Source organism: Pseudophryne corroboree, chromosome 3 (genome assembly GCF_028390025.1).
Source record: "Pseudophryne corroboree isolate aPseCor3 chromosome 3, aPseCor3.hap2, whole genome shotgun sequence".
Lineage (NCBI taxonomy): Eukaryota > Metazoa > Chordata > Amphibia > Anura > Myobatrachidae > Pseudophryne > Pseudophryne corroboree.
Genome location: NC_086446.1, coordinates 700,788,426 through 700,811,914, shown reverse-complemented (window position 1 = coordinate 700,811,914; position 23,489 = coordinate 700,788,426). Strand labels below are relative to the sequence as shown.

Sequence of the window (23,489 nt, the reverse complement as noted above, 5' to 3'; positions counted from 1 at the left end):
AGCGACAGATGGTCCTCCCCCTGTAGCCCTTGAGGCATTCCACTCCGCAGACCTCTTTGCCTTCAGGCGGGATTTGAAGTCGGCCCACCCACATATGTATTGTGAAAGAGGGGCAAAGTAGAGTCTTATTATTTGTGTATGTAAATATCTAGGACACATGTTCTGCTTCTGTTTGCTATACATAACATCACATGTCACTACATTTTTAAGTCAACTTAGCACAGAAAAAGGACTGGCAAGATGCACTTACCGTCGTCTAACTTCCTGCGATGTTCTGACGACAGAGCCAACTTCATTCACAGAATGTGTGATGTCCCTCCAGATGCGATCTTTTGTAGCAGCACCCATATTTTTGGGGCCTCTATGTACTTTGGACATGGCCTGCGTGACAAGACACGCAACTCCCTCTTAGTGAATGCTGGCTGTCTTTTCTTACGTCTGGAGGTAGCCTGTGAGGTTTCTTCCTGTTGCTCCTCACCATCTTCCTCCTCACTAGCAGCTTCTGTCTGTTGTGTTTGTGTGGCTAATGCTGATTCCTCCTCAGTTTGGCCAGTATGTGTGTGTGGCAGGGTATCCCCACTCAATTGTTGGAGCTCAGAAGCTGACATTTGCAGAGTACTAGGTCCTGCCTGTTCAGAATCCGCAGAGGCGTATTCCAACATCCGTTTCTGGCACTCTAGGCGTTTTTTCGCCAATGCCATCTGCTGCTGTGCAATGCGGTCCATCTCTGCTGCTAATTCCTCACGAGAAGCCATGTTGGAGATGACGTGTGTACGCCCAGGTGTGTGCCTATTTATACCTACGTGCGGCGCGTTCATTCACACAGGTGTACAGTATGGTAATCTTGCTAATGATTGCACTGCTTATTTAAGGGCCTAGTTTGCACGCTGTGAGTGTTGGTAGTTTGGAGTTTGTAGTATTTTGGATGTTGCAGTTTGGAGTTTGTTGGCCCGTGCGTGAAGGTGCTATTGTTCTTTTCTGAGTGAGTAATTGTCAAGCATACATTTTGACGTTTGTTCGCGTTTAGCATATAGACAGTATTGCATACTTTTTGCGAAATTCCGTTTGTGAGTATTCGTGCATTCGTCTTGTTGTTAAATGCAACTGTTTGTTGTAGCAATTTTTTGTTTTGTTTATTAAATATTAAATGTTGTTAATCTATATTTTGAATGTAAATTTATAACACTAAACCTGTGCTTTAGTGTTTCTGTTTTGTGGACTAATGTAAAAATGTTGTTCTTACTGTCATTTTTGGTCTCTTGTAGGTGTCTTATTTTGGGAGATTTATCCCCTTTTTGGTTGTGTTGTTTAGTGTGCCCAAAAACACTAATTTACTGTTGTTTTCGGAGGAGCAGGTAAGTCCCCTTGGCCTGTGTTTGTGGCTGTTTGTGTTTGTTCAAAGTGTTTTGCTTATGTTTGTCATCCATCTTTATAATAAATTAACTAATTTTTCCCAGGATTGTTCTGCAAAGTAGTGCTGTTCTTGCCTGTACTAGCTACTAAAGGGCTAAATTTTTATTGGAATCTATTTTAGATGTCGAACCTATTTATCGTTATTTATACTTAGGTGTTTGTTATGTCTTTGATGCTCTTATTATGTGTCTGTTTTGTTGGTTGACATATTTTTTTTTTTTTTATAAAAAACTATGTAGGTTTCACACTTTTAATTTGTGTTTTTCCTTTTTTGTCTCAATTTCAAATTGTTCCGGAATTGAACCCAGAAAAAATGTCGTATGCTCCTGCAGTAAGTTGACACCCCGTTTTTAGTATTTTTTTTTTTTTTGGATTGCATTTGTCTTATTCAACATATCTTTTTAATTTTTTTAAAGTGTGTGATGTCAGTGTTTGTGGCAGCAGAAGCCCTCCCATCCCAACCCACGGCAGCACTCCCACCCCAACCGCCAGCCCCACAACCACAACCGGCTCCTCATCAACCAAGGCAACGGCGGCGTGCTAGGCCACCAATTTTCCGCACTCGTGTCCTACTTTTTGGGATGCCAGATGATGTTGTTGTGCGTAGATACAGGCTGCCACCACATCTAATCCTAGACACTCTCTCCATAATAGAGAGTGATCTGGAGTCTTCAATTCGGTATCCTACAGCAATACCACCATTGACACAATTCCTTGCTGTGTTACATTTTTTGGCCACAGGGTCTTTTCAACATGTTGTTGGAGACCTGGTTGGCATGTCGCAGGGCCAGTTCAGTAAGGTCCTGCGGCGTGTCAGCCAGGCTTTCATAAAGCGGGTTAAGCAATTTATTGCTATGCCTTTGGATGTTGGTGCCCTATATGTGGTGAAGCGGCAATTTGAGGAAGGTGGTAGTCGCTTCCCACATGTTATTGGGGTTGTGGATGGCACACATGTAGCTATTGTGCCACCAAGACATAATGAAGAAATTTATAGAAACAGGAAACTGTTTCATTCTCTGAATGTAATGGTTGTTTGTGGGCCATCCCTCCAGATCCTTTCCCTGAATGCCAAGTTTCCCGGAAACTCGCATGATGCTTATGTCATTAGACAATCAGGGATATGGCACAGATTAAGATCAAGTCAACGAGCAGACATGTGGTTATTGGGTGAGTTGGCCAACATAATTTCATGCCATTTTTAAACAATTTTAGGAATATACTCTTTCTAATTTTTACTTCTCCTCAAACAGGAGACCGTGGATATCCTTGCACCCCCTGGCTCATGACTCCTTACCGTAATCCCAGGCCAGGACCACAGACGGCATTTAACTCCGCGCTTACTGCCACTAGACAGCTGGTGGAGCGCACAATTGGGGTCCTTAAAGGCCGGTTTCGTGTGCTCCACCGCACTGGTGGCGACATCATGTATTCGCCGGAGATGGCAAGTAAACTAGTGGTCCTGTGCGCTATACTACATAACATCGCGGTAAGGAGTAGCGTAGAGCTTCCTCAGACAGAGGAATTGCCTGATGAGGAGCCAGGGGTTGTCCGTCGCTTCGGTGGGGGGAGTGTTACACGGAGGGGAAGCCAAGTCAGGGCAAGCATTGTTGAAGAATATTTCAGGTATAGTGTTTTTTTATTTACTTTTTGAAATTAATCAAAAACACAGTATGCTTATGCTCATTTTGTAACGCAGAAATTTGGCTTGCTATTGTAAGGTCATTGTGTAATTATTCGGGTGTGTGGGAATCTCTAATTATGTTTTTCAAAAATAACCGTAAACAGGTTAAGCTTACAATGTGTTATTTTCGAATCTAATAATGTGATGTTGCTAAATAGTGTCCTTATTTGTTTTCTTTCATAAAATCCTGTTTTTTTAAAAAAAAAACACAAACAAATGAAACTGAATGTTGACCACTTTGTGACTGTCCAGCTGAATTATCACACAAACTGTGGTGAGTACACAGATATTTTTACAATTTATTAAAAAAGTGTGTGTGTGTGTGTGTGTGTGTGTGTGTGTGTGTGTGTGTGTGTGTGTGTGTGTGTGTGTGTGTGTGTGTCTGTGTTTGTGTGGGTGTTTTAGTTGGTTGTGTGTTAAATTATTTTTTTATTTTTTCTCTTCCGCGACTGCGTATTTCCGCTCGAGCGAAATTACCACTGTGCTCTTCACAGCATTGCAAAGATCAATAAAGTTAATTGAAATTACGGCATAGATTTTAGACAAATCACATGCTAACACACACTATAAATATATGCCCAAATAAGGAAAACGCCATTGCCATGAAGCGTGCAGCACCTTTCACCAGGCGGGAGCTCCGCGTCCTGGTTGCGGTGATGGACCGCCGCGTAGGCCGCGTTGGGCGCTTTATCCCAAATCGGGTTAAGCGCGAGGCCTACGCGGAGGTCCGCCACCTACTGCGGTCTCGCATCCGCAGCAGGCGGACCATCATCCAACTCGAGAGGAGATGGAGTGATCTCCGCAGGAGGACTCCTGAACTGTTGGCGGAGATCCGCCAGCAAATCCGGGAAATGCGTGCACGCAGTAAGTTACATTACATAACAGAGATTATTAGCATAAATTTTGCAAATTTACACTAAGTGGTAGTCTGTAATTGCAACACTGACTGAACAAATTTAATAAATATGACAGTGTGTGTGGTTAGGGCAAACAGTACTGACTGTAGCAAAGTGATTCAAAACAAGTGCATGTTGTCCAGAATTAATACCCAGGCTGGAAACTGTACCAAATAACTTGATCAGTGGTGTCTATATAATAAGGTGGCTTGAATAGTGATCTGGTGATGTTGCCTATACCAATCAATATGACTCAATGGAATAGATTCAGTAATGAGCATCAAAAAAGTTTAGTAGAATCATTTTGGTTGCTGTGGCCAACATGAAGAGTTTGAAAAATCTTAATAAAAAAAAAAAAAACAAGCCCTGTGTCTTTTACATGGGACAGAACAGTGTAATTGACAAATGGTGTTTCTGAAATTTAACATGCAATCTAAAATATAACACATATATCATTATAGGACGACCACAACGGCAACCAGATGCAGGGAGGCAACATCAGGCCCCTTCTCAGCCCCCCTCCCCTTCTCACTCCCCCTCCCCTTCTCACTCCCCCTCCCCTTCTCAATCCCCCTCCCCTTCCCAGTCCCCCTCACCTTCCCAGTCCCCCTCAGCTTCCCAGTCCCCCTCACCTTCCCAGTCCCCCTCAGCTTCCCAGTCCCCCTCAGCTTCCCAGGCCCCCTCAGCTTCCCAGTCCCCCTCAGCTTCACCGGCCCCCTCAGCTTCCCAGTCCCCCTCAGCTTCCCAGGCCCCCTCAGCTTCCCAGTCCCCCTCAGCTTCACCGGCCCCCTCAGCTTCCCAGGCCCCCTCCCCTTTCCACTCCCCTTCTCAGCCCACCTCTCCTTCTCTTTCTGTGCCCCCTTCTCCTCCTTCCCAGTCCCCTTTTCCTTCTACTTCCAACTCCCCTTCTCAGCCCCCCTCACCCTCTATTGGACAAACATTCTCTCCGCCCCCCTCGCCATCTCAATCAGACCCACCCTCAGAAATTACATCCCCAATCCCTCCTCCTTACCCCATCTCTCCTCCTTCCCCAATCCCTCCTCCTTCACCCATCCAGACTCCTTCCCCCATCCCTCCTCCTTCCCCAATCCCTCCTCCTTCCCCCATCCAGCTGCCTTCACCACCCAGTGAATGGGCAGAAGAAGCCCCTGATGGTCTCAGTGGTGAACATAATGTTGCTGAGGAAAGTAAGTGTTTTAACATTTCTAACATAAATATTACCTACTTACACTTACAATGTAAAAACATGCACTGTTGTACTGTTGAAAATCAGCTAGCATGGAAAACATTTTGAGTTATTATTGATGGTGTTCATGTTGCATTGTAATTTTTGTGAGTATCATTATATGTAGTGTTTATGTGTGCAATGTTTTGTGTGTCCACTCTAGGTCGACACTCATTAGTTTGACAGGGTTGCCAGGACAACATGGTTTAATATGTGCTCAGTTTTCTGCCTAACATTTCTACCTGAGTGGAGTTTAGTATGTTGTTAGTCTTTTACACTTGTGCCTGTGTATTCATAATGTTTGCACTTTCAAATCACATGCTTCACTTTGTTAGCCAGCCGAACAACACAATGATTTGTGGTGTGAAAGTTACACTCACAAAATGCTTATTGTATTTTTCACAACCTGTTTGACCTTATTTAGTAAAGGCGGTTTTCAGGGATTGTGGGCATGCTAGGATATGTAGTCCTTCTGAAGATGTTGATATGCAGTGTGATGATGCAGGACGAAACCTCCTTAAATTTAATTCTCTTCACTACAGATGTGAATGAATGCCAACATGGTGTTACATTTACTAAGATGGTAGTTCTCTTTAACATGGGATGTTGCCCATAGCAACCAATAAGATTATATTTGAAGTTTTTATGCCCACTTTTACAAGATAACATGTTTAATTTGATTGGTTGCTATGGTCAACTTCGCATCTTAAATTGAACTCCCGTAGTAGTAAATGTACCCCATGGTGTGGTACACTTTCTTGTTTTAAAAAAAAAAACATTGCTGAGCAGGCTTGTGTGTTGTTATGCTACTGATTTATCCTTAAAGCAGCCATGATGTAGTCACTTAGGCATTAAAGCAGGCCTGTCCAAACTGCGGCCCTCCAGCTGGATAAAAACTACACATCCCAGCATGCCCTGACACAGCTTTGGCATTCTCTGACCACAAAACTGTGTCAAGGCATGCTGGTATATGTAGTTTCACAACAGCTGGAGGCCAGCAGTTTGGACATGCCTGCATTTAAGTGTGCTTTGTGCCTTGCTTGGATAATAAGTAATGTGATTAAGTTATTAATGTTTATGTTGCATCTTAATTTCAGATGTTGCAGTTGGAGATCCCACAAGTTTTGGGGGAATTATTGAAACCATGCACCAACACCTGCATGGGTTAATTAATTGTCTGGATCAGTTACAAAAATTTGCATGATTTTTTTTTTGTTTAATACATTTATTGATTACAAAAAAATTACAAATAAAAACAAGTTGTTTAAAGTTAACCGGGTGTTGTGTTTATTAATGCAAAAAAGGATCAGCAGATTGGCAAGCAGAAATTGATTTCCTAAAACATTTCACACATCTAACGTAAGATTATAAAAAATAAAAAAGTTAGGAGATTATTGTGTGTATAAACATGTAAACACCTTCATTCACAAACAACACCTTAAAACCAAAAAAAAATAATAATAAATAAAACATCTATATTTATATTTTAGACTTTTACATGTTGATGGCCAATTATGGCAACAAAGTGTTCTTCAGGTTTTTTTTGCTGACTTAATTGGTTTGGAACATTATCAATCATTACACTAATTGGATTCGTAATTGACGAGGGCTTGTGGACTTTAAACTGAAAGGTGTAATTTCACTTAATAGCAAAAAAAACATTGTTGCGCGTTTTTCCTTTAAAGTGTGCACTTTTAAGGAAAAATTTGTAAATCTACTACAACTTAGTATTTTTACGATGAAGTATATGTTAATGCGATGGTTTCGCATTGCTGCGATGGTTTTGCATTACTGCGATGTCATTTGGCGTACGCCCACTTTGTGTAATACTGCGTACGAATGTGCAAAAATACGTTGGGGGCGGATGTTCGCAAATTTACTACATTTACGCAACTTTGCGAATATGTTGTGCGAACGAAAAACTTAGCGACCAACTCGGAATGACCTCCATAGATTGTTAACTCCACTGGGACAGGGACTGAGTGAGCAGCCAAATATTCTCTGTAAAGCACTGCAGAATATGTGTGCGCTATATAAATAACTGGTAAATAATAATAAGAGAAGCCCCATCAATGGCATGGGGGTCATTTTTAAATGTCCACACTGGACCAGTGATGGAAAATGTTTGGATCCCCCAGCTAAAGGGAGTCTTGGGTAAATGACCCAGTGATATCCTTGATTCTATTTTATTATCCCACCACCACCTCATGAGATGGGTAGCTCTCTCTATGAGAGAGTAGGTTTGTATGAGAGTGCTGGTATACGCATGTCCATTGGAAGGGATGAATGTAGCCACTAAAACTGCCATTGCAGTCTGTAAAATGTGTTAGTATTGATATCCCGGCAGTAGAGATTCTGATGTTCAAAATCCAGTTGGAGCATGGTGAATATTTTAACCCTAACCCACCCCTCCCAAAGTCTAACCCAAACCGTCCCCTCCCACAGCATAACCTTAACTGTCCCTAGTGGCACTGAGAGGGGGGGGGGGGGGGGGGGCGGATACTCTTTACCCAGGCCCAGACGGTTGGAGGGGCCCGGGAGGTCGGTGGTGGCCTCCTCTGAGGAGGGGGTGTGGTCACACCTCTCTACAATGGCCACACCCCCTCCCTTTACCAGGGCCCAGCAGAGCTGTCTGTGCCCCTGGCTGCTGCACCCTCCACCCATAACCCTAATGCCTCCCACAGCCTAACCCGCCCCCTCGTGCCTAACGCTAACCCCAGTACTTACAGTCAGCATTCTGACTGTCAGGGTCTCAACCTCCGGGATATTAAGTACATCCCAGGGAAAAATAAGATTTTAAACCTACCGGTAAATCTTTTTCTCCTAGTCCGTAGAGGATGCTGGGGACTCCGTAAGGACCATGGGGTATAGACGGGCTCCGCAGGAGACATGGGCACTTTAAGACTTTAAATGGGCGTGAACTGGCTCCTCCCTCTATGCCCCTCCTCTAGACCCCAGTTATAGGAACTGTGCCCAGAGGAGACGGACATTACGAGGAAAAGGATTTTGCTAATTAAGGGTGAGACACATACCAGCTCACACCACAAACACACCGTACAACATGGTATATAAGTAAACCAGTTAACAGTATGAACAACAAAAATCAGCAACAGCCTGATCTCAACTGTAACACAACCCTTGTGTAACCTTATCAATAACTATGTACAATTATTGCAGATTTCAGTCCGCACTGGGACGGGCGCCCAGCATCCTCTACGGACTAGGAGAAAAAGATTTACCGGTAGGTTTAAAATCTTATTTTCTCTTACATCCTAGAGGATGCTGGGGACTCCGTAAGGACCATGGGGTTTATACCAAAGCTCCAGACCGGGCGGGAGAGTGCGGATGACTCTGCAGCACCGATTGAGCAAACATGAGGTCCTCATCAGCTAGGGTCTCAACCTTATAGAATTTTGCAAAAGTGTTTGAACCCGACCAAGTAGCTGCTCGGCAAAGCTGCAATGCCGAGACACCTCGGGCAGCCGCCCAAGAAGAACCCACCTTCCTAGTGGAACGGGCCTTTACCGATTTTGGTAATGGTAATCCAGCCGTAGAATGAGCCTGCTGAATTGTGTTACAGATCCAGCGTGCAATAGTCTGCTTGGAAGCAGGCGCGCCAATCTTGTTGGCCGCATATAGGACAAACAGTGCCTCTGTTTTCCTAATACGAGCCGTTCTGGCTATATAGATCTTTAAAGCCCTGACCACATCAAGGGACTTGGAATCCTCCAAGACCTCTGAAGCCACAGGCACCACAATAGGTTGGTTCATGTGAAACGACGAAACCACCTTGGGTAGAAATTGAGGACGAGTTCTCAATTCCGCTCTATCTTCATAGAAAATCAGATAGGGGCTCTTGTGAGACAAGGCCGCCAATTCGGACACCCACCTTGCAGATGCCAAGGCCAATAACATGACCACTTTCCTTTCCAAGTGAGAAATTTCAAGTCAACAGTTTGAAGAGGTTCAAACCGATGTGATTTAAGGAACTGTAACACCACGTTAAGGTCCCACGGTGCCACTGGGGGCACAAAAGGAGGTTGGATGTGCAGTACTCCCTTCACAAAAGTCTGCACTTCTGGAAGAGAGGCCAATTCCTTCTGAAAGAATATTGATAAGACCGAAATCTGCACCTTAATGGAGCCTAACTTTAGGTCCATATCCACTCCTGTCTGTAGAAAATGGAGAAAACGACCCAGCTGGAAATCCTCCGTAGGAGCATTCTTGGATTCACACCAAGACACATACTTCCTCCAGATACGGTGATAGTTCTTCGCCGTTACCTCCTTCCTAGCTTTAAGTAGAGTAGGGATGACTTCCCCTGGAATACCTTTCCTAGCTAGGATCTGGTGTTCAACCTCCATGCCGTCAAACGTAATCGCGGTAAGTCCTGGAACACACACGGCCCCTGTTGTAACAGGTCCTCTCTGAGAGGAAGAGGCCAAGGATCTTCCGTGAGCATTTCCTGAAGATCTGGATACCAGGCCCTTCGAGGCAAATCTAGAACAATGAGTATCGTCTGAACCTTTGTTCTTCTTATGATTCTCAATATTTTTTAAATGAGTGGAAGCGGAGGGAACACATAGATCTTCCACAATATATCCCGCACCAGACGCAAAAAATTATTAGTTTAATTTCATTACAGATTATACGGCAAAAAAACAGCTAATAAATATCTTTCTCCTCAGGATTTTAGTTTTCAAATGCTGGAGGTGCTCCTGCAATCAAGATTAGCCAAACATTAGACAACGTGTTTGTTGCAAAGAGGCAACAGAAAAGATAGATTGCTTTTTGGAGCACTCTTTTATAACAAGTTTGATATGTAATTTGATATGATTATAATGTTAAAACGTAACCTTTAATTCTTACTCCTAAAATAAAGGGGTTCGTCTGAGTAACATCAATTTATATGTAAATGTCACTCTTTGATGCATTGATATATTTGCATCCCCCGAAAAAATTATTTACATTATGTATATAGTTCATGAATTGAATCAATGAATCAAGATTTCATACGTGGTAAAAATATTAATCTGAATGATCACTAGTGACCCATAATTGGATCGTCATCAATAATCCATAATTGAATAATTGTATACATAAATTTTAATATATTAGATAAATTCATAAATCCCAATATATGTATAAGTCACAGCCTATAAGGTTTAAGCTGTCAAAATACAAATTCAGCGTTTATTTAGCTCCATGCATCTGTGAGGTACAGCCTGTTTCAAAAAATGTATCAATATGGATTATATGTCACATTCTACCAGACTTCTAGATACAACTTGCATATATCTGACATTGTATCACTTTTACTTAGAATTGCCAAACCAATAATTCAAGCTATTTATATTCTAATCCAGGATGGTCTTAGAAGGCACTTCTCACAGTATCCCTGTTTGTTATTTACTGAATCTACATAGATAATCTCATATCCCGGATATAATATTATTGTTTGTTCCATAAATCATGCACCGATGTAATTAAACAGTTCTTATCACTGTGCAGAAAGCTACCGATGTAGTCATAAATATTAGTGATGTGAATCATATAGACAAGTATATTTTATACAATAACATGACACACAAATGACATCCATGGAAAGTGGTTATAATGACAAAAAGTACAATCCGAGATGCCGTCCCCCTCATCTGCTGCCCTGTATCATCACAGAGCGGATACTGGGTGAGAGTAAGGGTTGTTGCCGGATTGATAGAAAGAGTAGATTCAGCGTCACTCAGTCACCCTGTATCTGGTGTTAGGTGGATCCTGTTACTAAAGGCATTGCAAGATCCAAATTCGCCAGCAGGGGACAGGTGAACGCTAGAAAGGACAGATGAATAATATAGGTTATATTATAACCCCTGAGTAAATTGATTAGGGGAATACTTTATTGCCTGGATACTGTACAGAGTATAAATGTTGCCTGTAAGTTGTAATTACATTTTCCAAACAGACATGTATCTATTTATCAGTATTATTGAGAGCTACTATAGTTTGGCACAAAAATTACTGGGCATAATACACAGGTACAAATTGTGTTACTAAAAAACACTCGGCTATATCAGCAAAGGGTTTGATTAACGGCTTCCCCCGCTTTATCATGCCATGACCATAAGGCTGTGTTCTTTAAAATTGAGCTGAGCGGCTTCCCGAGTCACACACATATATATATACACATGTAATTAAATGTCGCTCAAATTGAGCTTGTGATTATGGAATATGTGGACACAAATACTGCAACTTTAAGAATTTTAATCAAAGCACGAGAGTGGAATTACCTGTGAGTTGAAATAAGATATCCCAAACACACATGTACCTATACTTCCAACATTTCTTAAATCAATTGACTGCAGAATTTGTGCAAGCAGTACTTAAATAAAATGACTGCAGAATTTGTACATATGATAATTGCCACACAGTACTAAGCAGAGTACAAGGATAACAGTTATATTGCCAATCTATATATTCTCAGCTGTATTCATCACAGGTGCAAAAATGGCAATTACTACAGCTTTAGAATATACTTTTAAACACGATATAAAGGTTTATATATATGCTGAAATCGTACAGCCCAGATAAATATGTCTGTTCGTAAAAAAACCCGCTCAGAATAACCCGTAATTATAGGGTTTATACAATTGGCTGTTTCCGCTAAGAAACTGCTGGGCATGGTATGGTAATGCACATTATATTATCAATTAATTAGCACTTAGCTAATTGCCACACAGTACTAAGCAGAGTACAAGGATAACAGTTGTATTGCCAATCTATATAATCTCAGCTGTATTCATCACAGGTGCAAATGGCAACTACTGCAGCTTTAGAATATACTTTTAAACACGATATAAAGGTTTATATATATGCTGAAATCATACAGCCCAGATAGATATGTCTGTTTGTAAAAAAACGGCTCAAAATAACCCGTAATTATAGGGTTTATACAATTAGTTATTTCCGCTAAGAAAACTGCTGGGCATAGTGTGGTAATGCACATGTATATTATCAATTAATTAGCACTTAGCTGTATTTGCCAACAGTACAGTTAAAGGTAGCCATTCCATCCGTTTCTCATAAGCGGCTTCCTTTACTGTGCTGGGACGTGATCGTGTGGCTGCATGTAACTGCGGTCCTTAGGCTCGGACCACGCTGCTTCCCCCGCTGTGAGGTTCCGTGTCCCTCCGGCTGTGACTCATCAATTCAGACTGAACGTACGTTTCACCACGTCGGCTTGATCACCAGTCAGCTGACTGGTGATCAAGCCGACGTGGTGAAACGTACGTTCAGTCTGAATTGATGAGTCACAGCCGGAGGGACACGGAACCTCACAGCGGGGGAAGCAGCGTGGTCCGAGCCTAAGGACCGCAGTTACATGCAGCCACATGCAGCCACACGATCACGTCCCAGCACAGTAAAGGAAGCCGCTTATGAGAAACGGATGGAATGGCTACCTTTAACTGTACTGTTGGCAAATACAGCTAAGTGCTAATTAATTGATAATATACATGTGCATTACCACACTATGCCCAGCAGTTTTCTTAGCGGAAATAACTAATTGTATAAACCCTATAATTACGGGTTATTTTGAGCCGTTTTTTTACAAACAGACATATCTATCTGGGCTGTATGATTTCAGCATATATATAAACCTTTATATCGTGTTTAAAAGTATATTCTAAAGCTGCAGTAGTTGCCATTTGCACCTGTGATGAATACAGCTGAGATTATATAGATTGGCAATACAACTGTTATCCTTGTACTCTGCTTAGTACTGTGTGGCAATTAGCTAAGTGCTAATTAATTGATAATATAATGTGCATTACCATACCATGCCCAGCAGTTTCTTAGCGGAAACAGCCAATTGTATAAACCCTATAATTACGGGTTATTCTGAGCGGGTTTTTTTACGAACAGACATATTTATCTGGGCTGTACGATTTCAGCATATATATAAACCTTTATATCGTGTTTAAAAGTATATTCTAAAGCTGCAGTAATTGCCATTTTTGCACCTGTGATGAATACAACTGAGAATATATAGATTGGCAATATAACTGTTATCCTTGTACTCTGCTTAGTACTGTGTGGCAATTATCATATGTACAAATTCTGCAGTCATTTTATTTAAGTACTGCTTGCACAAATTCTGCAGTCAATTGATTTAAGAAATGTTGGAAGTATAGGTACATGTGTGTTTGGGATATCTTATTTCAACTCACAGGTAATTCCACTCTCGTGCTTTGATTAAAATTCTTAAAGTTGCAGTATTTGTGTCCACATATTCCATAATCACAAGCTCAATTTGAGCGACATTTAATTACATGTGTATATATATATGTGTGTGACTCGGGAAGCCGCTCAGCTCAATTTTAAAGAACACAGCCTTATGGTCATGGCATGATAAAGCGGGGAAGCCGTTAATCAAACCCTTTGCTGATATAGCCGAGTGTTTTTTAGTAACACAATTTGTACCTGTGTATTATGCCCAGTAATTTTTGTGCCAAACTATAGTAGCTCTCAATAATACTGATAAATAGATACATGTCTGTTTGGAAAATGTAATTACAACTTACAGGCAACATTTATACTCTGTACAGTATCCAGGCAATAAAGTATTCCCCTAATCAATTTACTCAGGGGTTATAATATAACCTATATTATTCATCTGTCCTTTCTAGCGTTCACCTGTCCCCTGCTGGCGAATTTGGATCTTGCAATGCCTTTGGTAACAGGATCCACCTAACACCAGATACAGGGTGACTGAGTGACGCTGAATCTACTCTTTCTATCAATCCGGCAACAACCCTTACTCTCACCCAGTATCCGCTCTGTGATGATACAGGGCAGCAGATGAGGGGGACGGCATCTCGGATTGTACTTTTTGTCATTATAACCACTTTCCATGGATGTCATTTGTGTGTCATGTTATTGTATAAAATATACTTGTCTATATGATTCACATCACTAATATTTATGACTACATCGGTAGCTTTCTGCACAGTGATAAGAACTGTTTAATTACATCGGTGCATGATTTATGGAACAAACAATAATATTATATCCGGGATATGAGATTATCTATGTAGATTCAGTAAATAACAAACAGGGATACTGTGAGAAGTGCCTTCTAAGACCATCCTGGATTAGAATATAAATAGCTTGAATTATTGGTTTGGCAATTCTAAGTAAAAGTGATACAATGTCAGATATATGCAAGTTGTATCTAGAAGTCTGGTAGAATGTGACATATAATCCATATTGATACATTTTTTGAAACAGGCTGTACCTCACAGATGCATGGAGCTAAATAAACGCTGAATTTGTATTTTGACAGCTTAAACCTTATAGGCTGTGACTTATACATATATTGGGATTTATGAATTTATCTAATATATTAAAATTTATGTATACAATTATTCAATTATGGATTATTGATGACGATCCAATTATGGGTCACTAGTGATCATTCAGATTAATATTTTTACCACGTATGAAATCTTGATTCATTGATTCAATTCATGAACTATATACATAATGTAAATAATTTTTTCGGGGGATGCAAATATATCAATGCATCAAAGAGTGACATTTACATATAAATTGATGTTACTCAGACGAACCCCTTTATTTTAGGAGTAAGAATTAAAGGTTACGTTTTAACATTATAATCATATCAAATTACATATCAAACTTGTTATAAAAGAGTGCTCCAAAAAGCAATCTATCTTTTCTGTTGCCTCTTTGCAACAAACACGTTGTCTAATGGAACACATAGATCGCCTGATACACCCATGGTGTTACTAGCGCGTCCACTGCTATCGCCTGAGGGTCCCTCGACCTGGAACAATATGTCCGAAGCTTCTTGTTGAGGCGTGACGCCATCATGTCTATTTGAGGGAGTCCCTAGCAACTTGTCACTTCTGCAAAGACCTCTTGATGAAGTCCCCACTCTCCTGGATGGAGATCGTGCCTGCTGAGGAAGTCTGCTTCCCAGTTGTCCACCACTGGAATGAATACTGCTGACAGAGCGCTCACATGATTTTCCGCCCAGCGAAGAATCCTGGTAGCTTCCGCCATTGCTGCTCTGCTCCTTGTTCCATGTCGGTTTACATGCGCCACAGCTGTGATGTTGTCTGACTGGATCAGAACAGGTAGGTTGCGAAGAAGATGCTCCGCCTGTCTCAGGCCGTTGTATATGGCCCTTAATTCCGGCACATTTATGTGCAGACAAGCCTCCTTGACCATATTCCCTGAAAGTTTTTTCCCTGTGTGACCGCTCCCCATCCTCGGAGGCTCGCGTCCGTGGTCACGAGAACCCAATCCTGTATTCCGAACCTGCGACCCTCTAGAAGGTGAGCACTCTGGAGCCACCACAGGAGAGAGATCCTGGCCCTGGGGGACAGGCTTATCATTCGATGTATTTGGAGATGGGACCCTGACCACTTGTTCAGTAGGTCCCACTGAAAAGTTCTTGCATGGAACCTGCCAAATGGAATGGCCTCGTAGGCCACCACCATCTTTCCCAACACTCGAGTGCATTGGTGAATCGACACTCTTTTTGGTTTCAGCAGATCCTTGACCATGTTCTGGATTTCCTGAGCTTTTTCCACTGGAAGAAAAACCCTCTGTCTTTCCGTATCCAGAATCATGCCCAAAAACGACAGCCGAGTTGTCGAAACCAACTGCAACTTTGGCAAATTTAGAAGCCAGCCGTGTTGTTGTAGCACCCTCAGAGAGAGTTCCACGCTTTTCAATAATTGTTCTCTTGATCTCGCTTTTATCAGGAGATCATCCAAGTACGGGATAATTGTGACACCCTGCTTGCGCAGGAGCACCATCATTTCTGCCATTACCTTGGTGAAAATCCTCGGGGCCGTGGAAAGCCCAAACGGCAACGTCTGAAATTGGTAATGACAATCCTGCACAGCGAATCTCAGGAATGCCTGATGAGGAGGGTATATGGGGACATGAAGGTATGCATCCTTTATGTCTAGTGACACCATAAAATCCCCCCCGTCCAGACTGGAGATCACTGCTCGGAGAGATTCCATCTTGAATTTGAATATCTTCAAATACAGGTTTAGGGATTTTAGGTTCAGAATCGGTCTGACCGAGCCGTCTGGCTTCGGAACCACAAATAGAGTTGAATAAAAACCCTTTCCCTGTTGTAACAGGGGAACCCTGATAATCACTTGCTGTTGACACAGCTTTTGTATTGCCGCTGAAACTATTGTTCTCTCTGGGAGAGAAGCTGGTAAGGCCGATTTGAAAAATCGGTGTGGAGGCACGTCTTCGAACTCCAGTTTGTACCCTTGGGTCACAATTCCTAGCACCCAAGGATCCAGGTCCGACTGAACCCAGACCTGGCTGAAGAGCTGAAGACGTGCCCCTACCAGTGCGGACTCCCGCAGGGGAGCCCCAGCGTCATGCAGTGGATTTGGTAGAAGCCGGAGAGGACTTTTGCTCCTGGGAACTAGCCGTAGCTGGTGTCCTTTTCCCTCTTCCTCTACCTCTGGCGAGGAAAGATGATCACGCCCCTTTCTGAATTTATGAGACCGAAAGGACTGCATCTGGTATTGAGGCGTTTTCTTTTGCTGTGGGGGAACAAAAGGCAAAAAAGAAGACTTACCCGCGGTAGCTGTGGAAACCAGGTCCGCGAGGCCATCCCCAAACAAAACTTCACCCTTGTAAGGCAAAGCCTCCATAAGTCTCTTGGAGTCAGCAGCACCAGTCCATTGACGGGTCCACAGCGACCTCCTAGCTGAAATTGCCATGGCATTGGCCCTTGATCCCAAGAGGCCAATATCTCTCGCAGCCTCCCTTAGGTATAACGCTGCATCCTTGATGTGACCCAAAGTTAACAGAACAGTATCCCTGTCGAGGGTGTCCATGTCAGATGACAAGTTATCTGCCCAACCTGCAATTGCGCTACTCACCCATGCCGACGCAACCGCCGGTCTGAGCAGGGCTCCCGTAGTCGCATAAATTGATTTTAAAGTGGTTTCCTGCTTGCGGTCCGCAGAATCCTTTAGGGTCGCTGTGTCCGGGGACAGGAGGGCCACTTTTTTGGATAACCGCGTCAAGGCTTTATCCACCGTGGGTGATGATTCCCACCGTAACCTGTCCTGTGAGGGGAAAGGATACGCCATAATAATTCTCTTGGGAATCTGCAGCCTCTTGTCTGGAGTTTCCCAAGCCTTTTCAAATAGAGCGTTAAGTTCATGAGATGGGGGAAACGTTACCTCACGTTTCTTCTCCTTAAACATACAGACCCTTGTGTCAGGGACAGAGGGGTGCTCTGTCATATGTAATTCATCTTTTATTGCTATAATCATGTACTGAATACTCTTGGCCACCCTTGGGTGTAACCTCGCATCATCATAGTCTACACTGGAGTCGGAATCCGTGTCGGTATCAGTGTCTGCTATCTGGGTAAAGGGACGTTTCTGGGACCCTGATGGGTTCAGTGACACAGTATTATCCATGGATTGACTCCATGCTTGGTTCTGAGACTCAGATTTGTCCAACCTTTTATGTAATAAAGCCACACTTGCATTCAAAACATTCCACATGTCTACCCAATCAGCAGTCGGCGGTGCCGACGGATTCATTACCACATTCTGCTCCGCTTCCTCCCTCGACGAGCTTTCCGCCTCAGACATGTCGACACAAACGTACTGACACCCCCAAACACACTGAATTATAGGGGACAGACCCACAATGAGGTCCTTTGGAGAGACAGAGAGGGAATTTGCCAGCTCACACCCAGCGCCGCCACAGTCTGAAATTTAAACAATACCTCAGACCTGTAAGCGCTTTTATATATATAAATATATATCAAATCAGCACCAAATTATTGTGCCCCACCCTCGTTTTTCACCCTGTTATTTGTGTATAGCAGGGCAGGGTCCGGGAGCAGCGTCTCTGCAGCAAGCTGTGGAGAAAATGGCGCTGGTTAGAGCTGAGGGAAGAAGCCCCGCTCCCTTGATGGCGGGCTTCGGTCCCGCTATTATTTATACTGGCGGGGGTTTGTATACTCTGCCTATGCAGTGTATATACTATACCAGTCTAGTATCTGAGGTAAATTTTGCTGCCCAGGGCGCCCCCCCTGCGCCCTGCACCCTTGTAGTGCCTTGTGTGTGTGTGGGAGCTATGGCGCGCAGCGCGACCGCTGCCCGGTACCTCACGAAGATCTGACGTCTTCTGCCACCTCTGAAGTCTTCTTGCTTCCTATACTCACCCGGCTTCTATCTTCCGGCTCTGTAAGGAGGACAGCGGCGCGGCTCCGGGAACGAACAGCTAGACGACACCAGTGTTCAGACCCTCTGGAGCTAATGGTGTCCAGTAGCCTAAGAAGCAGAGCCCATCAGTCTAGGAAAGTGGGTCTGCTTCTCTCCCCTCAGTCCCACGAAGCAGGGAGCCTGTTGCCAGCAGTGCTCCCTGAAAATAAAAAACCTAACAGCCTATTTTCTAGAGAAACTCAGTAGAGCTCCCCTAGTGTGTGACCAGTCTCCTCTGGGCACAGGATCTAACTGGGGTCTGGAGGAGGGGCATAGAGGGAGGAGCCAGTTCACGCCCATTTAAAGTCTTAAAGTGCCCATGTCTCCTGTGGAGCCCGTCTATACCCCATGGTCCTTACGGAGTCCCCAGCATCCTCTAGGACGGAAGAGAAATAGGATTTTAATACCTACCGGTAAATCCTTTTCTCTTAGTCCCTGGAGGATGCTGGGGTCACCATTAAAACCATGGGGTATAGACGGGATCCGCAGGAGACATGGGCACTTTAAGACTTTCAAAGGGTGTGAACTGGCTCCTCCCTCTATGCCCCTCCTCCAGACTCCAGTTATAGGAACTGTGCCCAGGGAGACGGACATTTCGAGGAAAGGATTTATTGTTAAACTAAGGTGAGATTCATACCAGCTTACACCTCATGCATGCCGCACAACATGGCATTCAACAGAACACAAGCCAACGGCATTAACAATTTCAGCATCAGGCTGACTATAAACGTAACACAACATGTGTGTAACCACAACTAACAACTGCAGATACAGTACGCACTGGGACGGGCGCCCAGCATCCTCTACGGACTAAGAGAAAAGGATTTACCGGTAGGTATTAAAATCCTATTTTCTCATACGTCCTAGAGGATGCTGGGGTCACCATTAGAAACATGAGGTTATACCAAAGCTCTAGAACGGGCAGGAGAGTACGGATGACTCTGCAGCACCGATTGACCAAACTTGAGGTCATCATCGGTCAGGGTATCAAACCTGTAAAACTTTGCAAAAATGTTTGAACCCAACCAAGTAGCTGCTCGGCAAAGTTGCAATGCCGAGACCCCTCGGGCAGCCGCCCAGGACGAGCCCACCTTTCTAGTAGAATGGGCCTTCACCGATTTCGGTAAGGGCAATCCAGCCGTAGAATGAGCATGCTGAATCGTATTACATATCCAGCGTGCAATGGTCTGCTTGGAAGCAGGACACCCAATCCTGTTGGGAGCATACAGGACAAACAGAGCCTCCGTTTTCCTAACCTGAACCATTCTGGCGACATCAATTTTCAAAGCTCTGACCACATCCAGAGACTTTGATTCAATTAAGGCGTCAGTAGCGACTGGCACCACAATAGGTTGGTTCATGTGGAAAGATGAAACCACCTTCGGCAGAAATTGCTGACGAGTCCTCAACTCTGCTCTATCTTCATGGAAGATTAAATAAGGCGGAAATCTGTACCTTAATTGAGCCCAACTTTAGGCCCGCATCCACACCTGCTTGTAGAAAATGGAGAAAACGTCCTAGCTGAAATTCTTCCATAGGAGCCTTCTTGGATTCACACCAAGAAACATATTTTCTGCAAATACTCCTTTCCTGGCCTGAATAAGTGTGGGAATGACTTCACTGGGAATACCCTTTCTGGCTAGGATTTGGCGTTCAACCGACATGCCGTCAAACGTAGCCGCGGTAAGTCTTGATACACGCACTCTCCTAGATGGAGATCGTGTCTGCTGAGGAAGTCTGCTTCCCAGTTGTCCACTCCTGGAATGAAGATCGCTGACAGAGCGCTTATATGCTTTTCCGCCCAGCGGAGAACCTTTGTGGCTTCTGCCATTGCCGCTCTGCTTTTTGTTCCGCCCTGGCGGTTTATGTATGCTACTGCTGTTACATTGTCCGACTGTATCAGTACGGGCAGATTGCGAAGAAGATGTTCCGCTTGTAGAAGGCCGTTGTAAATGGCCCTTAACTCCAGAACGTTTAAGTGGAGACAAGTTTCCTGGCTTAACCATCTTCCTTGGAAGTTTTCCCCCTGTGTGACTGCTTCCCAGCCTCGGAGACTTGCATCCGTTGTTACTAGGATCCAGTCCTGGATCCCGAACCTGCGCCCTTCTAGGAGGTGAGAGCTATGCAGCCACCACGGGAGTGAGATTCTGGTCTTGGAAAACAGGATTATCCTTCGGTGCATGTCCAGGTGGGATCCAGACCACTTGTCCAACAGGTCCCACTGAAACACTCTGGCATGGAATCCGCCAAACTGAATGGCCTCGTAGGCCGCAACCATCTCCCCAGCAACTGAGTGTATTGATGGATTGACACCTTGCTGATTTCAGAATTTGTTTGACCAGACTCTGAAGTTCCAGAGCCTATTCCACTGGAAGAAAAACTCTCTGCAGTTCTGTGTCCAGTATCATTCCCAAAAACGACAACCGCGTCGTCGGAATCAACTGTGATTTTGGCAGGTTTAGGAGCCAACCATGTTGTTGAAGAACTGTCAGGGAGAGAGCAATGTTTTGCACCAACTGGTCCTTGGATCTCGCCATTATCCGGAGATCGTCCAAGTACGGGATAATCGTGACTCCTTGCTTGCGAAGGTGAACCATCATTTTCGCCATCACTTCGGTGAAAATCCTCTGAGCTGTGGACAGACCAAACGGCAGCGTCTGAAATTGGTAATGACAATCCTGAATTGCAAACCTCAGGTAAGCCTGATGCGGAGGATAAATGGGAACATGTAAATAGGCATCCTTTATGTCCACCGAAACCATAAAATCCCCTTCCTCCAGACTGGAGATCACTGCTCGGAGAGACTCCATCTTGAATTTGATTTTTTTTAGGTAGAAATTGAGGGATTTTAGGTTTAGGATCGGTCTGACCGAGCCGTCTGGCTTCGGGACCACGAACAGGCTTGAATAAAAGCCTTTTCCCCTGTTGTGACGGGGGAACCATGACAATAACCTGATTTTGACACAACTTTTGTATTGCGTCGCATACTACCTCCCTGTCCAGAAGAGAAGCTGGTAAGGCCGATTCGAAAAATCGGCGAGGGGGGAACGTCTTGAAACTCCAGTTTGTACCATTGGGATACGATTTGTAAAACCCATGGGTCCAGGTCCGAACGAAACCAGAACTGACTGAAGAGTTTTAGACGTGCCCCCACTGGTGCGGACTCCTGCAGAGGAGCCCCAGCGTCATGCGGTGGAGATGGCAGAAGCCGGGGAGGACTTCTGCTCCTGGGAACCCGACAAGGCTGGTGATCTTTTACCTCTTCCCCTTCCTCTAGTAGCAAGGAAGGAAAAACCTCGCCCTTTTCTGTATTTATTGGGCCGAAAGGACTGCATTTGATAGTGGTGTGTTTCCTTTTGTAGTGGAGGAACATAAGGCAAAAAGGATGACTTACCCGCGGTAGCCGTAGATACCAAATCAGTGAGGCCGCCACCAAACAAGGCACCACCTTATATGGTAGAGATTTCATATTTTTCTTGGAGTCAGCGTCAGCATTCCATTGGTGAATCCACAATGCTCGCCTAGCTGAAACTGCCATGGCATTGGCCTTTGATCCCAAAAGGTCAATATCTCTCGCAGTTTCCTTTAGGTACGCTGCAGCGTCCTTGATATGCAATGACAGGTCTGAGTAGCGTACCTGTGGTCGCATAAATGGATTTTACCGTAGTTTCTTGCTTACGATCTGCAGGATCCTTAAGGGCTGCCGTGCCAGGTGACGGGAGAGCCACCTTTTTAGACAAACGTGATAGGGCCTTGTCTACAATGGGGGGTAACTCCCACTTTTCCCTATCCTCAGAGGGAAACGGATAAGCCACCGGAATCCTTTTGGGAATCTGAAAACTTCTGCCAGGGCTTTCCCAGACTTTTTCAAATAGAGTGTTCAGTTCATGAGAGGGAGGAAACGTTATCTCAGGTTTCTTTTCCTTATACAAACAGACCCTTTTACCAGCAGGGTCCTCAGTGATATGTAATACATCTTTAACCGCTACAATCATGTACTGAATGCTCTTTGCCAATTTTGGATCTAATCTGGAATCACTATAGTCGACACTGGAATCAGTGTCCATGTCGGTACCAGTGTCTGCCAACTGGGCAAAAGTAAGTTTTTGTGACCCCGAGGGGTCCTGAACTAGTATAACACATCCTCCACAGATTTGTTCCATGCCTGGGTCTGAGACTCAGACTTATCTAATCTCTTACTAATAAGAGCCACATTAGCATTCAAAGCATTCAAAACATTTACCCAATCAGGAGTCGGCGGTGCCGACAGGGTCACCCCCACAGCCGTTTGTGTCCCTAATACAGCCTCCACCTGGGAAGAGCACTCAGCCTCAGACATGTCGACACACGTGTACGAAACACCCACAGACACACCGGGCATATAGGGGACAGACCCACAGTAAAGTCTGTCAGAGAGACACAGAGGGGATTTGCCAGCTCACAACCCAGCGCCAAATTGACGGGTCTGAAAACACTAAAAAAATGCCCCAGACCTGTAGCGCTTTTAATATTATGTATATTGCACCAATTATCCGGTGCCTCAGGCTATCGCCTGAGGGTCCCTCGACCTGGAACAATATGTCCGAAGCTTCTTGTTGAGGCGTGACGCCATAATGTCTATTTGAGGGAGTCCCTAGCAACTTGTCACTTCTGCAAAGACCTCTTGATGAAGTCCCCACTCTCCTGGATGGAGATCGTGCCTGCTGAGGAAGTCTGCTTCCCAGTTGTCCACCACTGGAATGAATACTGCTGACAGAGCGCTCACATGATTTTCCGCCCAGCGAAGAATCCTGGTAGCTTCCGCCATTGCTGCTCTGCTCCTTGTTCCATGTCGGTTTACATGTGCCACGGCTGTGATTTTGTCTGACTGGATCAGAACAGGTAGGTTGCGAAGAAGATGCTCCGCCTGTCTCAGGCAGTTGTATATGGCCCTTAATTCCGGCACATTTATGTGCAGACAAGCCTCCTTGACCATATTCCCTGAAAGTTTT

At 44.1% G+C, this 23,489-nt stretch overlaps 2 protein-coding genes across 2 annotated transcripts in view; one reads left to right on the top strand and one right to left on the bottom strand.

The window, feature by feature from the left end:
• Positions 1-23,489, bottom strand: part of LOC135057406 (exocyst complex component 6-like) — a 437,778-nt gene that overhangs the window by 96,215 nt on the left and 318,074 nt on the right. The window lies entirely within an intron of this gene.
• Positions 2,254-4,558, top strand: LOC135058185 (putative nuclease HARBI1). The gene is made up of 4 exons (XM_063963751.1): positions 2,254-2,580; positions 2,664-3,036; positions 3,347-3,368; positions 4,452-4,558. The coding sequence occupies exons 1-3, from the start codon at positions 2,268-2,270 to the stop codon at positions 3,348-3,350; spliced, it is 690 nt and encodes a 229-aa protein (XP_063819821.1). The 5' UTR covers positions 2,254-2,267; the 3' UTR covers positions 3,351-3,368; positions 4,452-4,558.

Bases quoted from the DNA above. Each gene is read 5' to 3' on its own strand.
- LOC135058185 (XM_063963751.1), top strand. From the start codon at position 2,268: ATGCCTTTGGATGTTGGTGCCCTATATGTGGTGAAGCGGCAATTTGAG. The intron at 2,581-2,663 runs GTGAGTTGGCCA...CTCCTCAAACAG, and splicing joins AGCAGACATGTGGTTATTGG to GAGACCGTGGATATCCTTGC.